This window comes from Capricornis sumatraensis, chromosome X, assembly GCF_032405125.1.
Source record: "Capricornis sumatraensis isolate serow.1 chromosome X, serow.2, whole genome shotgun sequence".
Lineage (NCBI taxonomy): Eukaryota > Metazoa > Chordata > Mammalia > Artiodactyla > Bovidae > Capricornis > Capricornis sumatraensis.
Window position 1 is genome coordinate 29,264,011 of NC_091092.1, and position 21,664 is coordinate 29,285,674.

Below are 21,664 nucleotides of genomic sequence, written 5' to 3' on the forward strand. Positions count from 1 at the left end.
TCATACCTCATTTCTAGATTAGTTTAGCTGGTTCTCTTGCCTCTAGTTGCTTCCCTACTTAAGTCCATCCAGCACAAGGTTTACAGGTGATATAACACTACTCCCTTGTAATCTCCAGTGGCTTGCTGTTGCCTACTGTGTGGTTTGAGAAGGCCTTCTAATTCTGTCTCCACCTGGCCTTGTTTCTTATCGCTTCTCAACATAAACTCCATATATGCTCCTTCTGGTTTTTACCGTCACTGTTTTTGCTTTACTGCTCCAGCCTAGAATATCCTTTCTCTCTTTTCCATCCCCCCAGATCTTTAGAATTCTTAGAGTACAGCTCAGAGTTCCACAACTAGGTTGTGAGCTCCTTGTAGGCAAGGACCATGTTGGCTACTTTTTATATTCCAGTGAACACCTGTCATAGTGCTATGGATAAAATAGATATTTAGTCAGTACTTACTAATTTGATTGTCTCGTACTGATGATTACAAATGAATCTGTTTTTTCAGTATTTCTTTAAAAAATTTTCTTTTGGCCACACCATGCATGTGGGATCTTGGTTCCCTGACCAGGGATCAAACTTGTGCCCTCTGCATTGGAAGCACAGAGTCTTAACCACTGGACCATCAGGGAAGTCCTTCAGTATTTCTTTTTAATGCCCAGTTAGTAGGTTTCATATTTAAACAACTACTGGATATAATAGTTTTTTAAAACATTTAAGTTACAACCCTGTGGTTGAAATGCTATGAAATATGCATAATGATTAGAGAGATATACCCTAATATGCATTTAAAATTATATCACAGTAAAACCGTGAGTATCTGATAGCCCTGAAGGATGAGTCATTTATGTTAGGTGTGCATTCCAAACAGTGGAAGGCTTCCCATCAATCCTGTTCTTGCCATATTTAATGAAATGCTATAAAGAATGTACTATATATGTTATATACCTGCCCTCCTAAATCAATGTGCTGCATTGTCACTGCAGATGCACTTAAAAATGATGTGAGGCTTTGCGCTGAGTAACTTAGTTTATCACTCCATACAGTGAATGCTGCTCCATACTGCTGAACTATACGAGTTGTCTGTGTTCATGGGGCCACACTGAGGCCCCTGGGGCTAGTTTTGACATACAGATGACTGGCTGACTGCTTGCTTCCTTGTAGAGCTGAGCTTCTGTCCTCAGTCTTTTGAACTTGAGCTCTCTTCTTCTCAGTTGTCAGTGTATTGCAGTTCTCTATACTATGCAGAGATGTATAGTATACACTACACTTTCTGTTGGTCACGGCTGCTGTAGTCTTTTTCCCTTGACTGCAGGTACCATCGCAGCTGTTTGTGTGCTTTGCTTATCCCTTCCCTCTTATATATATATATAGTCTCTTTCTTTCTCTCTCTCTCTCTCTCTTTTTTTTTTTTTTTGCTTCTTCTTTATTCTGTCAGTTCTTTCAGTCTTTGCATTTTATGTGAAGATGGTCTCTCTTTCCATACCCTGGCAGGCAGTAAAAGCACTCTTTTCTTTTTGCACGCTGAACTGATCAGAGCATTGGATGCAATCTTCAGGTGCCTTGCCACTTCTATACCCTGGTCTATATTGCCAGGTGAATATGGACTCTTTCCGTACTACCAAACTTTTGTTTCTGGGCTTGAGGTTTTATTGTATAATGTTGGTGCTGGGGATAATGATATTATTACCATGTATTAACGATATCATAGGGATTTTTTTCATTCCACAGTATGATTAAATCTAGAATATAATGTGGCATTTAGCAATGGGTTTTTAACTATACAATACCACATGGCACATTTAAGAACAATTTTTACTTTGGTAATATCGTGGTAGTAGAAATGTGGAGAGGATCGTGTGTCATGGTATGATAATTTACTGTTGAAATAACTCTACATATTGATACAAGTATGTATACCCTTAATTAATTTCTCTCAACAGTTTACTCATAACACGTCTCTCGATCTTTAGGTCCCAAGGAATCCTGATATCCCAAATCCAGCTGTTGCTCAAAGAGAGGAACAAAAAAAGATTGATGGAGCTGAACCTCTTACACCAGAAGAGACTGAAGAAAAAGAAAAACTTCTCACACAAGTAAAATATTTTAAGTGATTGAAATACTTCTAGTCAACCAGTAGAAGAAAAGAAAATATAGATCACACTTATTTTTTATTGTATGGGCCTGGTACCCTGATCAGACACACCAGCAAAGCACAGGGCCATAGTGTAGACATACATTTAGATCAACGATCCCTATTTTTTAATCCCTTATATAAAACAGTATTGGAAATACTAAAAGATACATAAATGAAAAATATGTGTCAATTATTAGAAATAAGACATGCATTTTATCAATTATACTAAAGTCACTTAACCGGCATATGAATCCTGATAGACAATAATTACTAGCATATCTTAAAAGATTTATTTTATTGATTATGAGTTCTCCTCTGAAATTATACTCTACCAATCTTTTATTTATGAAATGACTTCATAATTCTCAAAATGCCTCATATCTTTTCTTGAAAAGAATTTTAATACAGTGGTGAGAAATTTCTGAAACTTTTAAGATACTCATTGTATAGTTAAAAGTTAATAGTTATTAAATGTTTAAATAATATTTATATTTACTAATAATTAAATATAAACATTTTCATTTGAACAATATATTAATGCTTTCTGGTTATTGTTGCTCTAATGAGTTTTATGAGTGACATACTTCCAAAATAATCTGTAGAAGATAAAAAGAATTACAGTGCAAAAGGTACTTGCAAAATAATAAATAAAAATGTTTTCTACCTTAGTATAGAAAATAGCCAGCAAGATTTATTATTCAACAAATTTTTTTGAGCAATATGCAAAGCACAGTGCTAGGAAATTTTCAATATTAATTATTGAAAGTTCATTTTTATATTTATATCTTATTTATTATATAGGTCTTTTCTTTGTTATAACATGTAATTTTATTGAATGGATTTTTACAAATTACATTCATAAGTTTTTGAGCCAAATGCCTGGAAGTCATAAAGTTCAGCTGGAAAATGTAATTGCAACTGGCTAAATATTAGGACTTCAGTTCAGTTCAGTTCAGTTGCTCAGTCATGTCCGACTCTTTGTGACCCCATGAACCACAGCATGCCAGGTCTCCCTGTCCATCACCAATTCCCAGAGTTTACTCAAACTCATGTCCATCAAGTCAGTGATGCCATCCAGCCATCTCATCCTCTGTCATCCCCCTCTCCTCCTGCCCCCAATCCCTCCCAGCATCAGAGTCTTTTCCAATGAGTCAACTCTTCGCATGACATGGCCAAAGTATTGAAGTTTCAGCTTCAGCATCAGTCCTTCCAATGAACACCCAGGACTGATCTCCTTTAGAATGGACTGGTTGGATCTCTTTGCAGTCCAAGGGACTCTCAAGAGTCTTCTCCAACACCACAGTTCAAAAGCATCAATTCTTCGGTGCTCAGCTTTCTTCACAGTCCAACTCTCACATCCATACATGACTACTGGAAAAACCATAGGCTTGACTACACGGACCTTTGTTGGCAAAGTAATCTCTGCTTTTGAATGTGCTATCTAGATTGGTCTAGATTGGTCCCTTCCAAGGAGTAAGCGTCTTTTAATTTCATGGCTGCAGTCACAATCTGCAGTGATTTTGGAGCCCAAAAGAATAAAGTCTGACACTGTTTCCACTGTTTCTCCATCATATTAGGACTTACCATAGAATAAAATAAAATATTTAAATATTCATGTTTTATTTTCAAAATTTATTTCCTGAACACAAAAATAAAGTTATGATCTTAGAATGTTCCTTCGCTTGCAGTATATTGTAAATGTACAACATATTGTGAATATACAGTCTCAGTTGAGAAATTGCTTTTGTTTGTAATTAGAAACAAAATCAAGTTTTTGCCTCTCTTAGTACTTGAAGTCATCTTTAGTCATTTTTCTCTACGGCTCTAAATAAGTAAGCTTTCCAAAAATCACAGGAGTACAAAGGAACAAAATGTGGCAGAAAACTTTATCAACTAGAGGTTAGGGATAGAGTTTTGCTATGCTGAGGGTATCACATTTATGTGGGTTGGGACATGAGGAATGGAAGACAGAAATTTAGTCTTGTGACTTCAGAGACATGCTAATAAATACCAAAGAGACTGAAAACATTGATTGGTCAAACTGTTCCCTTTTAGAAAAGAAATTGAGTGGGCCCAGTAACACCGTTTATAGAAATCTTATTTATGAATATAATTTTGAACAGAAATTATTTATTCACAGTAGTTTGGAATGATGTAAAGAGTTATAAAAAATTTTCTTCAGTCTTTTTTTCTTCATGTATTTTTTTAATTTAAAGCATCCACATTTTTTTTCTTAATTTACATGGGAACACGTCTGTGAAAAAAATGAAGTACTGGAATATCCAGGACTTCAGCATTTATATTAGCATTTTTATTTTATGCATTTGTATTTTAATGTAGTAGGCATCTATAAAATATGGAGTTAAAAACTATATAATATCTTAGAACTATAAATCAGTTTTTAGTACTTAGAGGGAAATATATTCTCTTTATGATAGAAAAGCAGTTATTTTTGCAATAACATTAACTCAACTTTTGATTCCAACATAAAAAAAACCTAGGATTTTATAAGAAGAAAAATTTTAAGTCTTTTGAACTGTTTTTAATGTATTGTTGTATAGAACTAAATAGAACAATATTTGGATTTGTTAATTTAACCTCTATTGATGATGCTTGCTTTTTTGTTCACAGGGATTCACAAACTGGACTAAGCGAGATTTCAATCAGTTCATTAAAGCTAATGAGAAATATGGAAGAGATGACATTGATAATATAGCTCGAGAGGTGGAGGGCAAATCCCCTGAGGAGGTCATGGAATATTCAGGTTTGTATATATAACTTCAAAAATGGTGTTTTACTTGTAACCTTATGCATTTCTTTGTGTCAGTTTAATTATACCTTTGTTCAGAGACCTTTAGACTTTTATGAATAAACTGTAGGTGAAAGTATAAAATATAATTGTATTTCTATGAAAAGATTATAAGACGTACAAAAACAAATTGCTGTTGTCCCTGCTAGTTAGCTAATAGAGCCAAGTATAGCACTGATAAAACAAGGGTAGCTAGTGGATGATCATCTTCTGGGCAAGTCAAGTCTAAGACTTCAGTTTCAGTGGATGGAATTAGTGTTTTTCTAGGTTGTCCTTGAAGTAGAGAATTCCTATCAGGTTCTTTTAGATCCTTAGACACTCTCAGGGTTTCCGTTTGCTCCAGGGAGGTTGTATGAATTCCATTAACTCCAGGCAAGCTGGAGTAGATCTGAAAAGACTGCTTGAATAAATCTGTTGACAGGTCCTGGAATCAACTCCCTCTCTTACTCAGCTGTGTCTTTGGTCTTGACCAGAACTAAATTATGTGCCAAAGCATATGGAGTAAATACTGATTTCCATGTCCCAGTGCAGCCAACCTAAGGCTTCTGAAAAGAAATCTTATTAAAATAGACAAGTATGTGTAGTAAGTTTTCTTTATGTAGAACACAGGAAGTTTCTAAAGTCCAAATAGGTTGAGCTCTCAAATTTAGCCACTTCACTTTCACTTTTCACTTTCATGCATTGGAGAAGGAAATGGCAACCCACTCTAGTGTTCTTGCCTGGAGAATCCCAGGGACGGAGGAGCCTGGTGGGCTGCAGTCCATGGGGTAGCTAAGAGTCGGACTTGACTGAGCGACTTCACTTTCACTTTTCACTTTCATGCATTGGAGAAGAAAATGGCAACCCACTCTAGTATTCTTGCCTGGAGAATCCCAGGGACGGAGGAGCCTGGTACACTGCCATCTATGGGGTCACACAGAGTTGAACACGACTGAAGTGACTTAGCAGCAGCAGCAGTAGCTGTATAGAACCTAGAACATTTCTCCCCATAGAAATGTTACAAAGTAGGTTTAGGTTTCTGTGCTAGCCCCTCAAAGCCTACTTAGCCTAACAAGTGAAATTCTATATTTTTGCTGTGAAAAATAGTAGGGAGGAAACATTGAAATACAAATAAATATGCCAAAGATTAATACAGACTAAGAACAACTTTTAATTTATTTATAGTGCTAGTGCTTGAATAAGTATGTTTAATTAGGGAGCACTTTATTTTTCTTTTGGAGATGTGAAAGAGCCTTCTGGTGATTGCCAGGGACTTTAGAGATGGATTATATTGAGTTGTTATTTCATGTAGTATAACATCAAGTCTATGAATGTTCTTTACTTTGATACCAGCATAACATTATTACTGCTGCTACCATTTGCTGCATAAGTTTAAGGCATTTGGAGACTTAAAAAGGGGTAAAATAGAGGAGAGAGTTAAATTTTAGCAGCAAGAGTTGAATGAAAATAGTGTAAAAAGATATGTGCTGAGAAAGTTTCTGAAGTAGAATTTTCTTCAAAAGATAAGAAGGGGAATAAGCATCAACGTGTATGAAGTTGCAAGAAAAAAAAAGTTGATTAAAGAAGATACTATGTCAGATATTCCTTCAAATTGACACCAGGCCAGGTAGGATGATTAACTCAGGACAGCTTAATTGGGGCTGTGCTAGAGAATATAATGTTCAAATAAAAGCATAGCTTAAATCAATATCTGTAGTGTCTTTTGAAATTCTAGTCATCTGAGATGGATAATTAAAAACTTTATAATAGGGACTTCCCTGGTGGTCCAGTGGCTAGGACTCCATTCTCCCAGTGCAGGGGGCCTGGGTTCAATCCCTGGTCAGGGAACTGGATCCCATATGCTGTAACTAAGATAGAGTGTCCCACTTACTGCAACTAAGACCTAGTGCAGCCAAATAAAAAAAAAAAAATAAATAAATAGAAAAAATGCTTCATAATATTTCATTGCGACCCCATGGACTGTAGCCTATCAGGTTCCTCTGTCCATGGGATTTTCCAGGCAAGAGTATTGGAGTAGGGTGCCATTGCCTTCTCCAGGGGTTCTTCCCAACCCAGGGATCGAACCTGGGTCTCCTGCATTGCAGACAGACACTTTACCGTCTGAGCCACCAGGGAAGCCCTATATATATGCATATATATGTATATGTTGGAGAAGGCGATGGCATCCCACTCCAGTACTCTTGCCTGGAAATCCCACGGACGGAAAAGCCTAGTAGGCTACAGTCTGTGGGGTCGTGAAGAGTCGGACACGACTGAGTGACCTCACTTTCACTTTTCATTTTCATGCATTGGAGAAGGAAATGGCAACCCACTCCAGTGTTCTTGCCTGGAGAATCCCAGGGACGGCGGAGCCTGGTGGGCTGTCGTCTATGGGGTCGCACAGAGTCGGACACGACTGAAGCGACTTAGCAGCAGCATATGTATGTGTATATACATGTCTATATCTACTGATGACTCTGAATCTTAAGTATAAACAGTATAAGTTCACTATATCCTTTCCTGCTAATTCTTCATTCTGTAGTTCCTTGGATTCATTTATGTAAGATGACAGAAGTGTGAAATAGTAACTCTTGATTTTTTCAGCTGTATTTTGGGAGCGTTGCAATGAATTACAGGACATTGAGAAAATTATGGCTCAAATTGAACGTGGAGAAGCAAGAATTCAACGAAGGATCAGTATCAAGAAAGCCCTGGATGCTAAAGTACTATATTTCCTAATTGTCAAATTACCAATAGATTGTTTCAATTGATGATTAAATGGTGATTAGCTTTGACTTATTATTACCGCACATTTAGTTAGAAGCACTATTTTGTTTAAATCTATAGATTGCAAGATACAAGGCTCCATTTCATCAGTTACGTATTCAGTATGGAACTAGCAAAGGAAAGAACTATACTGAAGAAGAAGATAGATTCCTGATATGTATGTTACACAAAATGGGCTTTGATAGAGAAAACGTGTATGAAGAATTGAGACAGTGTGTTCGGAATGCTCCTCAGTTTAGATTTGACTGGTTTATCAAGTCTAGAACTGCCATGGTATGTATTCTTTTCTTGCTTATTTCCTCCTACTTTTTATTTTGAAAAATTTCAAACGTCACATATCCTTCACTTAGATTCTGTAATTGTTAACATTTGCCACATTGGCTTTCTCCTCTTACTAGTATATGCATATGTGCATATATATGTGTGTGTACTTACATACATAGAATCTATCTATACATATAGAATCTATATATTATACTCAGAAATTCAGAAACACAGCTATATTCAGAAATCTAGATCTGTATTTTCTATTTATTCATATACAGATCTATGTTTCTAAACCATTTGAAAGTAGGTCACAGACATCATGTGAGATTTTATTTTAGCTTGATGTAATTTCCTGTTACTTTCTGACATGAATTGTGTTCCTGTTAAATCCTAATGCCGCTTAGCAGTGTTCTTGCTCGTATGGAAATAAATGCTGGTATGGAAAGAGTCGTGTTCAACTCTTTGTGACCCGACCCCATGGACTATACAGTCCATGGAATTCTCTAGGCCAGAATACTGGAGTGGGTAGCCTATCCCTTCTCCAGCAGATCTTCCCGACCCAGGAATCGAACCAGGGTCTCCTGCATTGCAGGTGGATTCTTTACCAACTGAGCTATCAAAGAAGCCAGAAATAAATGCAACATGTTTTTAATACTGGCACTGTCAGTCTTTTGTTAGTTGAGTTAATTAATACAAAAATAGATTCATATAGCCTAAAAGAGTTGGACACGACTGAGCGACTGAACAACAACAATAAAACATTAAAAGTAGCCAGAAACCAACAATCCAAACATTGGACATTTTTCTTTAGTTTCTATCATAAATGTTTTTTGGCCAAAAGTTTATAGAGATGTGAAGCTATGCTTGATATTTTGTCTGACCCATTTTATATTCTCAGTTCAAATTGAATAAAAAGAAAAGAAAAGTTTGACTTGCTATATTGAAAGTGCTAATTTTGGTGGATGCTTTATAAATTAGATATTTTGTGTTAAAACTTAACACAAATTTAGAGTGTTCCTGGATTGTTATTAGACTGTGTCTATCAAGTTTATGGAATACGTAATACTGAGAGAGGTAGCAAAAAGTTTGGATCAAGCTTGGATCAAGCCAGAATACAAAAGGAACTAGAGAAATTGTAGTGATGAATCAGTTGAATCTCCCTTGCTACATGACAGTAATAGGGATGAATGTAAAGTGCTGTACTTGTATAAAAGAATAGGAAGAGGGAGAAATGTTAATAATACACAGTAGAAAGAACTGAGGAGAGAATAAAAAAGATGAGGATTAATCTGTAGCATGAAGGAATGATGTTGGAGGGAAGAGTTGTTTGACAGGTTCTTTGGATCATTGAAATAAATAGACTATTGAAGAACAGTGTAGAATAGCTTTTCTATTAGCTTTGAAAATTAGATTCTATTTTGACAGTCTGAAGACTTTGTCAGTGAGCTTGTTGGCCTTTTAAGGTGCCTTCTAGCTTGATGCATCTATGACCATGTTTAGAAGAGAACTCCTTTCAGAAGCCAGGCATTTAAAATTTTTAGCCATTTGAGGTTTTATGCATATAGTTATCTAATTTACAGCAGCATTAACAGCTTGTAAAAGACAAATACCCACCTGCATTTGTTGATGAATTGTGTTTTAAATCATACATGCCCTTTTATGTGATGGAACATTTGCAGAGTTTTATATATTATTTCAGTGATATTTTACTGCTTTTTAAAGGTTGAGTTTAATGCTGTTTTCTGTTTCTAGAAACATTAAGCTAAAGCAGTAGGGTGAAACAGATTCAGAAGTGCAGGGGAAATCTTATATTACTTGTAATATGAACATGACTGTAGAACTATGTAACCTTATTTCATTTTCTAGGAAAAAACCAAGTGTATTGTTAATGACCACTAGATGTCTCTGAACTCCCTTGTAAAGAATCTTTTCCTCCATCTTTCTACAAAACATTTACGTCTTTCTTTACCAAGAGGTTTAAATCTTTAATGTATGTTTTTCAAAGAGTAGATATTAACTATATATGTGACTGAAAAATGAAACTCTTATTTTGCCAGTTAAAAACGAAGACAATTCTGTCCTTCATTATGTTCTGGAAGGTGGAATTTATGATTTCTAAAGAATCTTTAAAAACATATAGTAGCTTATTTCATAGTAAATATTTTAATCCAGAGTTTTTGTTAAATTTTCCATTATATCATTTTCTTCCTAGTTAATGGGTAATTTTTATGTTTCTGGATTTAGACTATTTAGACCATCTTTTTAGAATATTTCATGATAATATAAATCATTAGGGAATTAAAAAATGGATTAATGTTATTTCTAGATGATCTCTTTTCCCCTCATTTTAAATGATTGGTCTTGTATAGTGGATCATTCACAATCTAGGAAGTGAAACTTCCCCCTTGAAGGAGGCAGTTGTGATTTCCATAATTAAAATAATTTGCTTCATTGAAAAACCTCAAAATACAGAGGATATAACTTGATTCATTATGTGAGTATGTCACTGTGTTCAAATTAACATTTTATTAATGATTAAACCTTAAACTTAGCTTACTAAAGAAGCTGTCTTTAAAAACAATCTTGCTTAAAGATGACTTTCCCAGAGACACCAATAAATAGTGTGAAATACTTAGAAAAAAATAGAAACTTTGGTAGTTATATTTTATTCAGAGATCTCAAACTACTGAATTCACGGCTTCTGACTTAACTAACAGTCTTAAAATGCTTAAAGGCATGAACCTTCACTTCTGAATATGCCACATTTTGAAAGCCTTCAGCTAAAGGTTGAAAATTTCTTTGAGGCTCTTTTCCATTTAAAAATGCTGGCTATACAAAAGAGAAAATGAGTTTTAGTTCCATTTCTGTGTGCTAAAAAGATTGTGATTTCTTTCTCTGAAAAATTGTGTGGTCTTTAAGTAAGTAATCAGTCTCTATTGAACTACATAAACAAGTAGGAAGGATATGATCAATTTAGAGTTTTAAGCTCAGAGCATATGAATTGCCCTACCATTTTCCTTCTAAGAAAAAAATGTATTATAGTGAGGTCTTAGTCTTAGGACATTTAAAACTATCAGAATTAAAAGTATCTTTGCCGGATGACTATAAGAAGAAAAGATACTACTTTGTATAGTACCTTTTATACTATAAGGTTGCCAATCCCTTCATCAACAGTAGCTCATTAATTCCTTTTACTGAATGAATTTCAGGGCACTGTCTTCATTCATTTAGTGACAGACTGACATGACTGGGATATTTGAATAGAATCTGAGAAGTCTAAAAGATCTAGCACATTAGTCAGTTTACTGGAAAGGACATATTGAAAGTATCCAGAGCTTAATCAGTAAGTCCTTGCTCCTGCTTAAGTTCTTTGAGGTACTCAAAGAATAAAAAGCAGAATTTGGCTCTCTGAAATAAAGAACATTTCTTGATATAGCGACTATACTTTCTTGGCAAGGTTGCTCTGACTCTTCATTTTAGCCAAAAAATATTCTTAATTTTTAGACTCTAGGGAGTTTTTTATTTCCTCTCTTAGACTCTCAAGAAGCTCTGTATGCATATCCTGTGGCCATGGACCTTAGAGTTGAATGAAAGTATTAATAATTCGTGATTACAATTGCCTTGCCTTTTGTGGTAGTTCAAATGAATTTTTTAGGTAGTATTTCAGAGAATTACACACTGTTGTACAATGTAATAAAAATTTCATGTTATTGCTGTTTGTTTTCAAATCACAGCTTTATTACTAATGAAAGTGTTCCTTATTTAAAATTAAGAACATGACATTCTTCATTAGAGTTGTAGGAGAGAAAAGACTTTTTAGAAAATATTGCTATAGCTTTTTATGAGCTTCTTTCCCTTATTGTAGGTTTATCTGTGATAGTAAACATTAACTAAGTTATTAGTTAAGCACAGGATATTTGATAAATTATCTGTCCAGTCAGAGAAGAATTTTCTTTATAGATACTTTAGAAAAACAGAAGTCAAGTTAAAAAATTTCCAAGCTATTCTGTAGTCACAATGACACTTTTGTTTGTTGCTTATGCAGTGTAGCCTAGGAAATTTTATAAGGAAGGCCACTCATGATTTTTCATTTTATGTACGAGTACTTAATTGTGTGATAACAGCTAATATTGGTATCTTAGAGCATTACTTTCTTAATGAAATGTGAGGATATGAATTAATATATTATTCAAAAAATTGGTAAAATATAAAATCATTGATGAGTTCTTGACTATAGAATTGTTAAAATATATTTATGCTTATGAGTTTAGTCCAGTCGCTCAGTCGTGTCTGACTCTTTGCGACCCCATGAATCGCAGCACGCCAGGCTTCCCTGTCCATCACCAACTCCGAGAGTTCACTCAAACTTATGTCCATCGAGTCGGTGATGCCATCCAGCCATCTCATCCTCTGTCGTCCCCTTTTCCTCCTGCCCCCAATCCCTCCCAGCATCAGAGTCTTTTCTAATGAGTCAACTCTTCACATGAGGTGGCCAAAGTACTGGAGTTTCAGCTTAGCATCATTCCTTCCAAAGAACACCCAGGGCTGATCTCCTTTGGAATGGACTGGTTGGATCTCCTTGCAGTCCAAGGGACTCTCAGGAGTCTTCTCCAACACCACAGTTCGAAAGCATCAATTCTTAAGCACTCAGCTTTCTTCACAGTCCAACTCTTTTATACTTATAGCTATATATTATTTCCCCATGTGCTTGAAAGACTAAAATGTCCTCTTCAGCCTTAATTTTCCAATAGATCCTATATAGAGGTGTGTACAGAAGGAGTTGTGCTTAACTTTGCCTTAAGGGTTAGATCAGAGGAATGGCTTCACAGAGGAGGTCCTTCTTGGAAATGAGCCTTGAAAGACCGGGAAGGAATTGGCCCTGGGACTATGGAAATGGCATGTGCAAAGGTAGAAACAAGCTCAGCATATTCACAAACAGCAAGTAGGTTGGTGTGCTGGGGTGTGAGTAAGAGAGGCCCGAAAGATGAGGAAAGAGCTGGCAGCCAAATGACCAGGGGCCCTGTTGAACTTTGATCGCTATTCCATAGGAAATGGGGAGTCATTGAAAGATTTTAAGAGGGCGGTGACATGGTCAGATTCACTGTATAGAAATACTACTCTGTGGAAATGGGCAAACGTCTACCTCAACTCCCATATAGGCTGATAATTCCCAAATTTCTATCTCTGTCTCTTCTCTGTTCCTCCTGTTTTCACCCCCACCTTGGCTAATATATCACCATCTGCCCCAGAGTCATTTTTTATTACTGCTGTCTTAACCTTCAAGAGCAAATGGTTACATCTAAAGGTACCAGCATAACACCTCGCACAAAGTGGGCATTCAGTGAATAAATGAGCATGGAACTTTGGTTCTTCAGTGGGCTTCTGTCTCATAGACCCTATCATTGGATCACATTTGGATAGAATGTGAAGAAATGTAGCAATGGGTTTGAGTTCTTTTTTCCTCTTCCTTTCTTTTCTTTTTGTCCACCTTTCTCTAATGATGGACTTTAGTTGGCTATAACCCCTGAAGCTTTGGTTTGAATAGACAGTTGTAAACATCATGTGTTTTATTAGTAACTGTAGTGTTTGATTTAAGACTGAATTGTTCTAACAATCTGAAATATGATACATGCACTAACAGGAGTTTGTTTTACATATTTATGCTTATGTGCTATCCTGGCAACCCACTTCAGTATTCTTGCCTGGGAAATCCCATGGGCAGAGGAGTCTGCTGGGCTACAGTCCATAGGGTTGCAAAGAGTTAGGCATGACTTAGCGACTAAATAGCAGCATCAGCTATCCTGTGAGGAAGTGACGTGACATTGTACAAATAACGATGTTTAAGTAGGAGCAGTTAGGTAAAACTGTCATAACATTTGATACTTGCTTAAGAAATATAAGATATTTTTATATTATTATTATTAGAATATATAACTCCCATCTAATGGCCAGTGTGATTGGACCCTGAGATTTTAGTATAGAATGCCATTGCTTTTTGTTAGTATGAGAGGGGTTCCAAGGTGACAAAGAACCTGGGAAATATACCACAGAATATATAGTTGAAGGTGTTGATTCTGAAGGTAAAGTACAGGGACTTTACAAAACAGCAAAGGAAACAAAACCTCCCAGTTTTGTTTTACTAAGAACTATAGAGGAAAATTCTGACTTTGTAGAACTACCTACAAATTTTGAGGCACCAATGTGGAGTGCAATTTATTTACTTTTTTTGCTCCTGCTCATTCACCTGCTTTTGACTTTGAACCAATAGTGGGCACCGACCTTCTGTCATTTAGACTTAGGCAGCCTTAGTGTCTAGGATTTTAGTACATAGGAAATGTAATGTGGAGTCTCTTTAATCTCTTTCAATAAGTCACTTCAAGTCTACTGATGCTTTCTGTGCCTTTTGAATTGATGCTTTGAAGCTGAGTATTGGGGCAAAGGATGTTTGAACTTGGTGCCTGGCGTGATTGATATTCACCACACAGTACAGGGCAGAGCCACTTACTGCAAACATCCCATCATTTATTAAATAAAGGTAGAGATCCATGTCCTAGTACTCAAAAGTTGGGACTTGGGTGATTTTGCATTGAACAGAATCATAAACCATTAAAAAGACATGGAAAACCAAGGCAGACAGTTTGCTTAAAGTCAATCTAAAGTCTAGTTTAAACCAGGGGCAAACTACAGCCCTTTACCTGTTTTGGTACAGCCTGCAAGCCAGGAATGATTTTTACATTTTCAAATGGTTGAAAGAAAATCAAAAGAAGGCTATTTTGTGACATGTGAAAATTATGCAAAGTTCAGATTTTAGTGTCTGTACAGTTTTGTTGGAACCCAGCCATACGCCTTCATGCTGCAGTGGCAAAGCCGAGTAGTTGTGACAGAGACCGTGTGGTCTGCGGAGCCGACAGTATTTACTGTTTGGCTCTTCACAGAAAAGATGTGCTGACCCCTGATTTAAAGAATGTGTAAGAAAACTGGAAGGAAATAAATAATATAACCAAGGTAGACATAAGCATTATACAGTCCTTTAGGAAACATGTTAAATGAATGATGGGTAAAGGGGAGCCTATTGAGCCTAAAGGAGAGATGTTTGGCAGGTCTGGTGGTGATTGAGATGGAGGCATGAGAGCTGCTTTGTAATATTTGAAAGATTGTCGTACAGAAGAGGGAATCAGCTTGTTCAATCTGACTGCAAAGGTTAGACCTAGAACCAATTGTTGGAAACGATAAGGTAGCACATTGTAGCTTTGCACAAGGGAATATTTTAAACTTATTCAGAGGTGGGCTAGGCAATCTTGTGAGGTAATGAGTACCCCATCATTGGAAGAATTCAGACAGGCTGGACAGCTAATTAGCAAGGACCTAGTAGAAGAGATTCAGCATCAACTTGAGTGATTTTTAAAGGTCTTGTTCAATCTTGAGAGTCTGTAATTTTATGAGCTCCCCCTATTGAGACTCTGTATCAGGGGAAGATTTTGGAGTACATAGTATATCTTTGATTACATGACTCCTCCTGCTTAAAAATAATCAGTGAGATACTTTTGTCAACTGAATTAAGTAAAATTGCTTAGTTCTTTGTTTTTAGCTTCTAGGTTCTTTGTATTTTGATTCAAACTTAGTCTTCTCCATCACTCTTACCCTGCACAGCATTTTCCAAGTTGGTTTCTACCAAACATTGTTCCAGGATTTGCATATATACAATATGCAAAACAAGGTTTTGAATCCTGCCCTTGACCCTTGCAATCTACATTAGACTGCTAAGAGCTCTGTGAAGTCCTGCCATGACAAAATTTGTTTAACCTTTTAAAAACCTAGCATTTCCTGAGCATGTGTGAACACAAAGTACTTTTTTTTTTTTCCCTTTGGCCACAGCTATTAACACTGCATAACAGTTTTCCATTTGTCATTTTCCTACTTTCTTCTGTTGTCTTTCTTGTTTTTGTGTCTCCTGTCTTCCTCTTGTGTGCTGTTTTTCTCCCTTCAATTTCATTCCTAAATCCAGCATAGGGAAATCGTGAAAGAAGGAGATAATTAGACCACAGAACTGTGGAAACAGTTTGAGACCATGTGAACCACTCCCTGTAACCCCAAGGAAAACAGGAAGATAAAAAAGTACAAGAATCTAGGGGGAACATGTTTGTGAAAGAAGAAATTATATAAGATAAAATTGCTTTAGACATCATAAAATTTCTCAGAATCATTTCATTGTCATTTAGTTATTCAAAAAATGAATCACTGTTTTATTGGTAATCTGGCCTCTTTATAGAAATTTCTGGTGTTAGCTAGTGTTCTGTTTATGATACCATCTGCTTAGTTAGGCAGTCTTTAAGTGTGTGAATAAAAGATGGGGTTGGTATCTTTAGAGGAAGTGGCATTACCTACGCTAGGAAGGTAACATCCAGACTCACTCATTTCTTGATGCCTTTCTCCAGAGAGTTAGATTATTTTTCTGTCTGTAGTTAGTGACAGGTTAAAAGGAATGAAGGTAAGAACTTATTATAGAGTCTATTTATAATCATCTTGCGATATTCTACTTCCCTGCATATGAAACTGTCTCAAAAGTATTAGTTTTTTCCTGAATCACCCATAAGAACCATGAATATGTATCTAAAGATATCTGCAGTCACAGGCAACTATTACTTATTGAGAATAATAATAGCCAGAGGGTATAGCTTAATGATTCAAGAATCAGCTTCACATAAAGACTCTATCTAGTCTCCCTAGAAACCAACAATCGAATCTCATCAGGGTCAACTTAGCCCTTTCTATAATAGATAAATTGAATAACATGCTGTTTAATTTGTATGTGTGGTATTGAATGAAGCTATGAAGAGTGTTTGGTCTGCATATTAAAGATACTGCTATTGTTTTGGTAAGTAAGGAAAATTCCAATGTTATTTTTCCTAAATTATTTAACCTTGAGTAATTGAGGATGGTTATTTTTAATAGTTAAACAATAATTTGTTAATGAAGAATTTTTTTCCTGGCTAGACTGTCTTTGGTTTTCTGCCTTCTTTTGGGCTTGAATTTTACAGAGTAGAAGATGCTTGGATAGTTGATAATATTTCTATATGCCATTTTTCTAGCTTTTATTTGGAAAGATACAACTGTATTTAAAAAATTTGCCACTTCTTAAAAATGTTACAGATTGCAATATTCATTACAAAAAAATTTAGAAAATACATGCTAGTATAAAGAAGAAAATAAAAGTTCCCATTGATTCTATATTCAGAAATAGATGCTGTTAACCACCAGTAACTCTGCACATAGTTCTCTCCCAGCTATTTCTGTTGTGTATGTGTATATATACTAAGATGTATTTATATGTATATCATAATTTCCAAATGAGTAAAAATTTAGTTCCCAGTATTTCTCTGCTAAAAAGCACACTGCTGTAAATATTGTTTTGTAAATCTTTGTGTACATCTATTTCCTTACGTTAAGCATCTAGAAGTGGAATTGTTCATTCAAAGAATATGAAATTTTTAGGATACATCATTGATGTTCCCAATTTTCTTTCTAGAAAGATAGTATTTTAGTCTGCTTGGGCTGCCATAACACAGTACCCACATGAGGTGACAATTTCTCATGGCTTAGGCTCCAGGTGGGTTGGTTTCTGGTGAGGCCTTTCTCGCTGGCTTGTAGATGCTATCTTCTTCCTGTGTCCTTACACGGAAGGACTCAATCGTTATGACTTTGGTTAACCTTAATTACCTCCTTTTAAAGGCCCTCTCTCCAAACACAGTCACGTTGTGGGGGTGTTAAAGCTTCAATTTACAGATTTGGGGAGGACACAGTGTTTTCACAGTGACATCCCATCATCAGTGAATGAGAGCTTCCATTTCACCATCTTATTGCCAACACTGGATGCACATATCACACACATGTGAACATGTCTTTGCTAATTTGATAAATATATCATTGTTTTACTTTGCATGTCTTTGATTGAGTGAAAAAAAGTTTTTAATATTTGGACACTTAAAATTATTTTGTTTTCTATTCTTGTACTTTGACCACTTTTTGGTTGGAGTTCTCAATTGTTAATAAATCCACATTTTTATTTGAGCATTTAGCTATTTTATATCTTATCAAATATTTTTGCTTATGCAAAAAGAAACCATTTTAAATGTTATTTATCCTTTGATATTAAGCCATTATTTACCTTTCAAATACAGCAAAATATACCAGGTTAATATATGAGTGTCCATATTAATGAATCATATATTTAACGTTCACCATACGTTCATAAAAGCTGTTTATAGTTTGGATGCATTGATTTGCTGGCAGTGAAATATAGGTAGCGGCAAGGTTAATGTGGAATCTTTCCAGCTATTGTTTGCTTTGAATTAACAACTGCAGCAGTGTTTCCTCAGAACTCTGATCCCACGAGGTATGCTTTGAGAAGAGACTTCTGCTGATTGAATGGCTGATTGAATTGCTTGCTTTCTCCATCTCCTACCCTAGTGGTTGACAGTGCTTATTAGAACTTTAAAGGCTCTGAGCATCCCTATAGAAAAGAAATCTGACTTTTGTAAGCTGAGTACTTCCAAATCGTACTTTGACAAGAGGACATCCCCTTATTTTTTTAATGTGACTTTTGTTAACTTTTTGTTTTGAAATATTTATAGATTCACAGGAAGCTGTGAAGAGATGTCCAGGGAGGGCCCATGCACCCTTCACCAAGTTTTCCCAGATGGCAACATCTTCCATAAACACAGGACAGTGTCACCATCAGAAAATGGACATTAATACAATCCAAAGAGCTTATTCAGATTTCGTTGGTTATAGATGAACTCTTGTGTGTGGGTGTGTGTGCACATGGTTGTGTGTGTGGATGAGTGTGTATGTGTGTGCTAAGTTGCTTCAGTCGTGTCTGACTCTTTGTGACCCCATGGACTGTAGCCTGCCAGGCTCCTCTATTCATGGGATTCTCCAGGCCAGAATACTGAAGTGGGTTGCTGTGCCCTCATGAGTGTGTAGTTCAGTACAATTTGATCACACATAGGTACATGTAACTAGCACTACCAGAAGACTTACTCGTGCTGGCTCTATAAAGTCACACCCCCTCACCCCCTTTTTCTAGTCCTTGGCAATTTCTAAACTTCTGTCATTTAATAATTTGTTATATAAATGGAACACTGTGCTATGTAACCTTTTGAGACTGGCTTTTTTTCACTCAGATAGGGTTCATTTAGGTTTCTGCATATACCAATAGCTCTTTCCTTTTTACTGCTGAGCAGTATTTCATGATATGGATGTACCACAGTTTACCCACTCTCCCACTGAATGATATTTATCCACTTATCATATATTTAGTGGAATATAGCCTGTTTGAATATTGTTCTGAAGAATACCAATTTAGAAAATTCTCTATCACAGAAGTGATAGAATCGAACAATTACCGCTTTTTCAAGGTTGTACCTGGGTTGCAGAAATTAAAAGTCTTCTTTATTTGGTTCAGGAATTCCAGAGACGCTGTAATACTCTGATTTCATTGATTGAGAAAGAAAATATGGAAATTGAGGAAAGAGAGAGAGCAGAAAAGAAGAAACGGGCAACTAAAACTCCAATGGTAAAATTTTCAGCATTTTCCTAACTTTTAGGTAGATCCCATTTTTTTTACATAATTAAAATGCCTATATTATGTTTAATGCTATAGTGATACCTATTATAAAGACTGGTTTTTATGAAATGCTGATTTGTTTTTGACAGAAAAAGAATTACACTACAACCACGTGTTTCCTATTTGTTTGTAGCATATACGGTTAGGAACTCCCTAGTAACAGGGCCCAGTATTTTTAAAAATTTCTCATTACTTTTAAGCAGAAATGTAATGCAAGTAAAATCCTCTGAACTGAGACTGGAGTTGTCATGGGGAGTAGAAGAGGGGTGGGGTGGGGTGGGGCTGAGGTTGAAACTGAGAGTTCTGATTTGATCAAAGAAGTTTTCTGATCTTTGTGGAACTATGAATACAAATAAGAACTTTGAGGAGACAGCAAAGCTTTACTTGATTTACTTGGTAATAAGTTAACTGTTAATAGTAAGATGATTTTAACTCAGTCAGGTTGCCTTGTATAGTTACAATTTCAAGTACTCTTTAACATATTATTTGAGTGTGGTTAAGTAAACTACCATATTTCATCAAGTCTGAGATGCCTTCCATTGTAAGACAAAGCATTATTTTATGTGCTACTAAGAAAAACTGCTGCCAAGTAACTCTGATTTGTCATCAATTCTAGAATGCATCCTGATTTCAGAGATGCTAAAGTGGGAAACAAGTGTGCATCATAGAATATATGAAATATGGTCTTTTAGCATCTATCATAACATTTCAAAAGTAATACACTCATAATTAACATTTTTCCCAGAAAATTTTAAGTATTAAGTAGTTCTTTAAGCATACATTTTTAGTACCATGTGTGAGTAGAAACTTGATGACTATTTTTGATGGGTATTTTATGTCTTTTCTTAACAAGAAAACATGTTTGGAGGTTATTTTACATTGGGTTATATAGTTTGTTGGGCTATATAGAACATTAACTGTGAGTATAACATTTAAGTGAATATTCATGTTAAAATTTTTTTTTGATGCATTTACATCCTAGATTTAACATTGTTGGGCCATTTAAAAATGTGCATATTGGAGCAGAACATTAAATCTGTTTCCATTTTAGTCACAGAAAAGAAAAGCAGAGTCAGCTACTGAGAGCTCTGGAAAGAAGGATGTCAAGAAGGTGAAATCCTAAAGCCTAGAAATAAAGTTTTAAATGGGAAACTGCTATTTTCTTGTTCCCATCTTCAAATGCTAATTGCCAGTTCCAGTGTATTCATGGTACTCTAAGAAAAATCAATTTGGTTTTGATTTCTTGCATATTTTATATATTTTACAATGCTTTCTACCTGAAATGTGTAGCTTTAGATTTTATGCATTCTAGTATTTTTGTGTACTGTATTTTGTGTATTTCATGTCTTCATCTAAATCCTCTCAGTCCTTGTTCTTTTGAAGCTTGTGCTGAGGTTTTAGCTTTTCTATGTTTTATATGCCGCTGCTTTGAAAGAGAACCTAGATTCTATAGCTGTATTATTGTTGTTTCATACTTTAAATTTATATGGCTGTGGAAAATTGAATTAAAATGATTTGAGGAGAAAGACTTTTTCACTTCTTTGTTGCTTTCTTTTCTATTGAGTATGGGCTTGTACGTGTTACTGCATACTGTGATTAGCATAATAATTGTTTCTTTGAGGTCATCTAAATATTTTTTTCCTAAAGGAATAAAGGGTGAGAACAGAAAATTATTAAAAAAACTAATATTTGATACTGTGCTTGCTGTCAGTATGCATTACATTTAAATTATTCTCTAAATATTCAAGTGGGAAAGTATAATAAAGAAATGTCTATAAGAAATTTAATTATTTCCTGTGTTTTGTGCAGTAGAAAATAGTTGTGTTTACTGAATTGTATTGTTCACAACTATGTATTTGGTTGAAAGTTAAAGCTTTGCTTGCTGACTTGTGCCTGATCTTTTATCACATAGAGCCAGTTCAGGGGAGTCTGGGTATAACACGTAGATTTATTAACAACTCAGTTGCGAGTATGAAATAAGCAGCATGCATGCAGAAGAAAGGGGGAGGTCTTCCATAGGAATGCAAGTATGCTCAGTTCACAAGACAGAGTATCCGAGGTTTTATATACCAA

The 21,664-nt window shown here is 35.6% G+C and overlaps 1 protein-coding gene and 1 non-coding gene across 5 annotated transcripts in view; one reads left to right on the plus strand and one right to left on the minus strand.

Annotated features, from left to right (window-relative positions):
* Nucleotides 1-21,328, plus strand: part of SMARCA1 (SNF2 related chromatin remodeling ATPase 1) — a 68,567-nt gene extending 47,239 nt beyond the window's left edge. The window contains exons 21-26 of one of the 4 annotated variants that reach the window (XM_068962170.1): nt 1,960-2,082; nt 4,755-4,887; nt 7,516-7,634; nt 7,759-7,971; nt 19,430-19,540; nt 20,643-21,328. In XM_068962170.1, coding sequence (XP_068818271.1) covers nt 1,960-2,082; nt 4,755-4,887; nt 7,516-7,634; nt 7,759-7,971; nt 19,430-19,540; nt 20,643-20,714 — 771 coding nt within the window. In that variant the 3' untranslated portion in view covers nt 20,715-21,328. Of the gene's footprint in view, nt 1-1,959; nt 2,083-4,754; nt 4,888-7,515; nt 7,635-7,758; nt 7,972-19,429; nt 19,572-20,573 lie in introns of all 4 variants that reach the window. The other 3 variants (XM_068962171.1, XM_068962172.1, XM_068962173.1) reach the window with 3 other exon arrangements.
* On the minus strand, nt 546-618 carry TRNAG-UCC (transfer RNA glycine (anticodon UCC)). Its single transcript has one exon. It is a non-coding gene; the product is annotated as a tRNA-Gly (tRNA).
* Nucleotides 21,329-21,664: the final 336 nt, after the last annotated feature.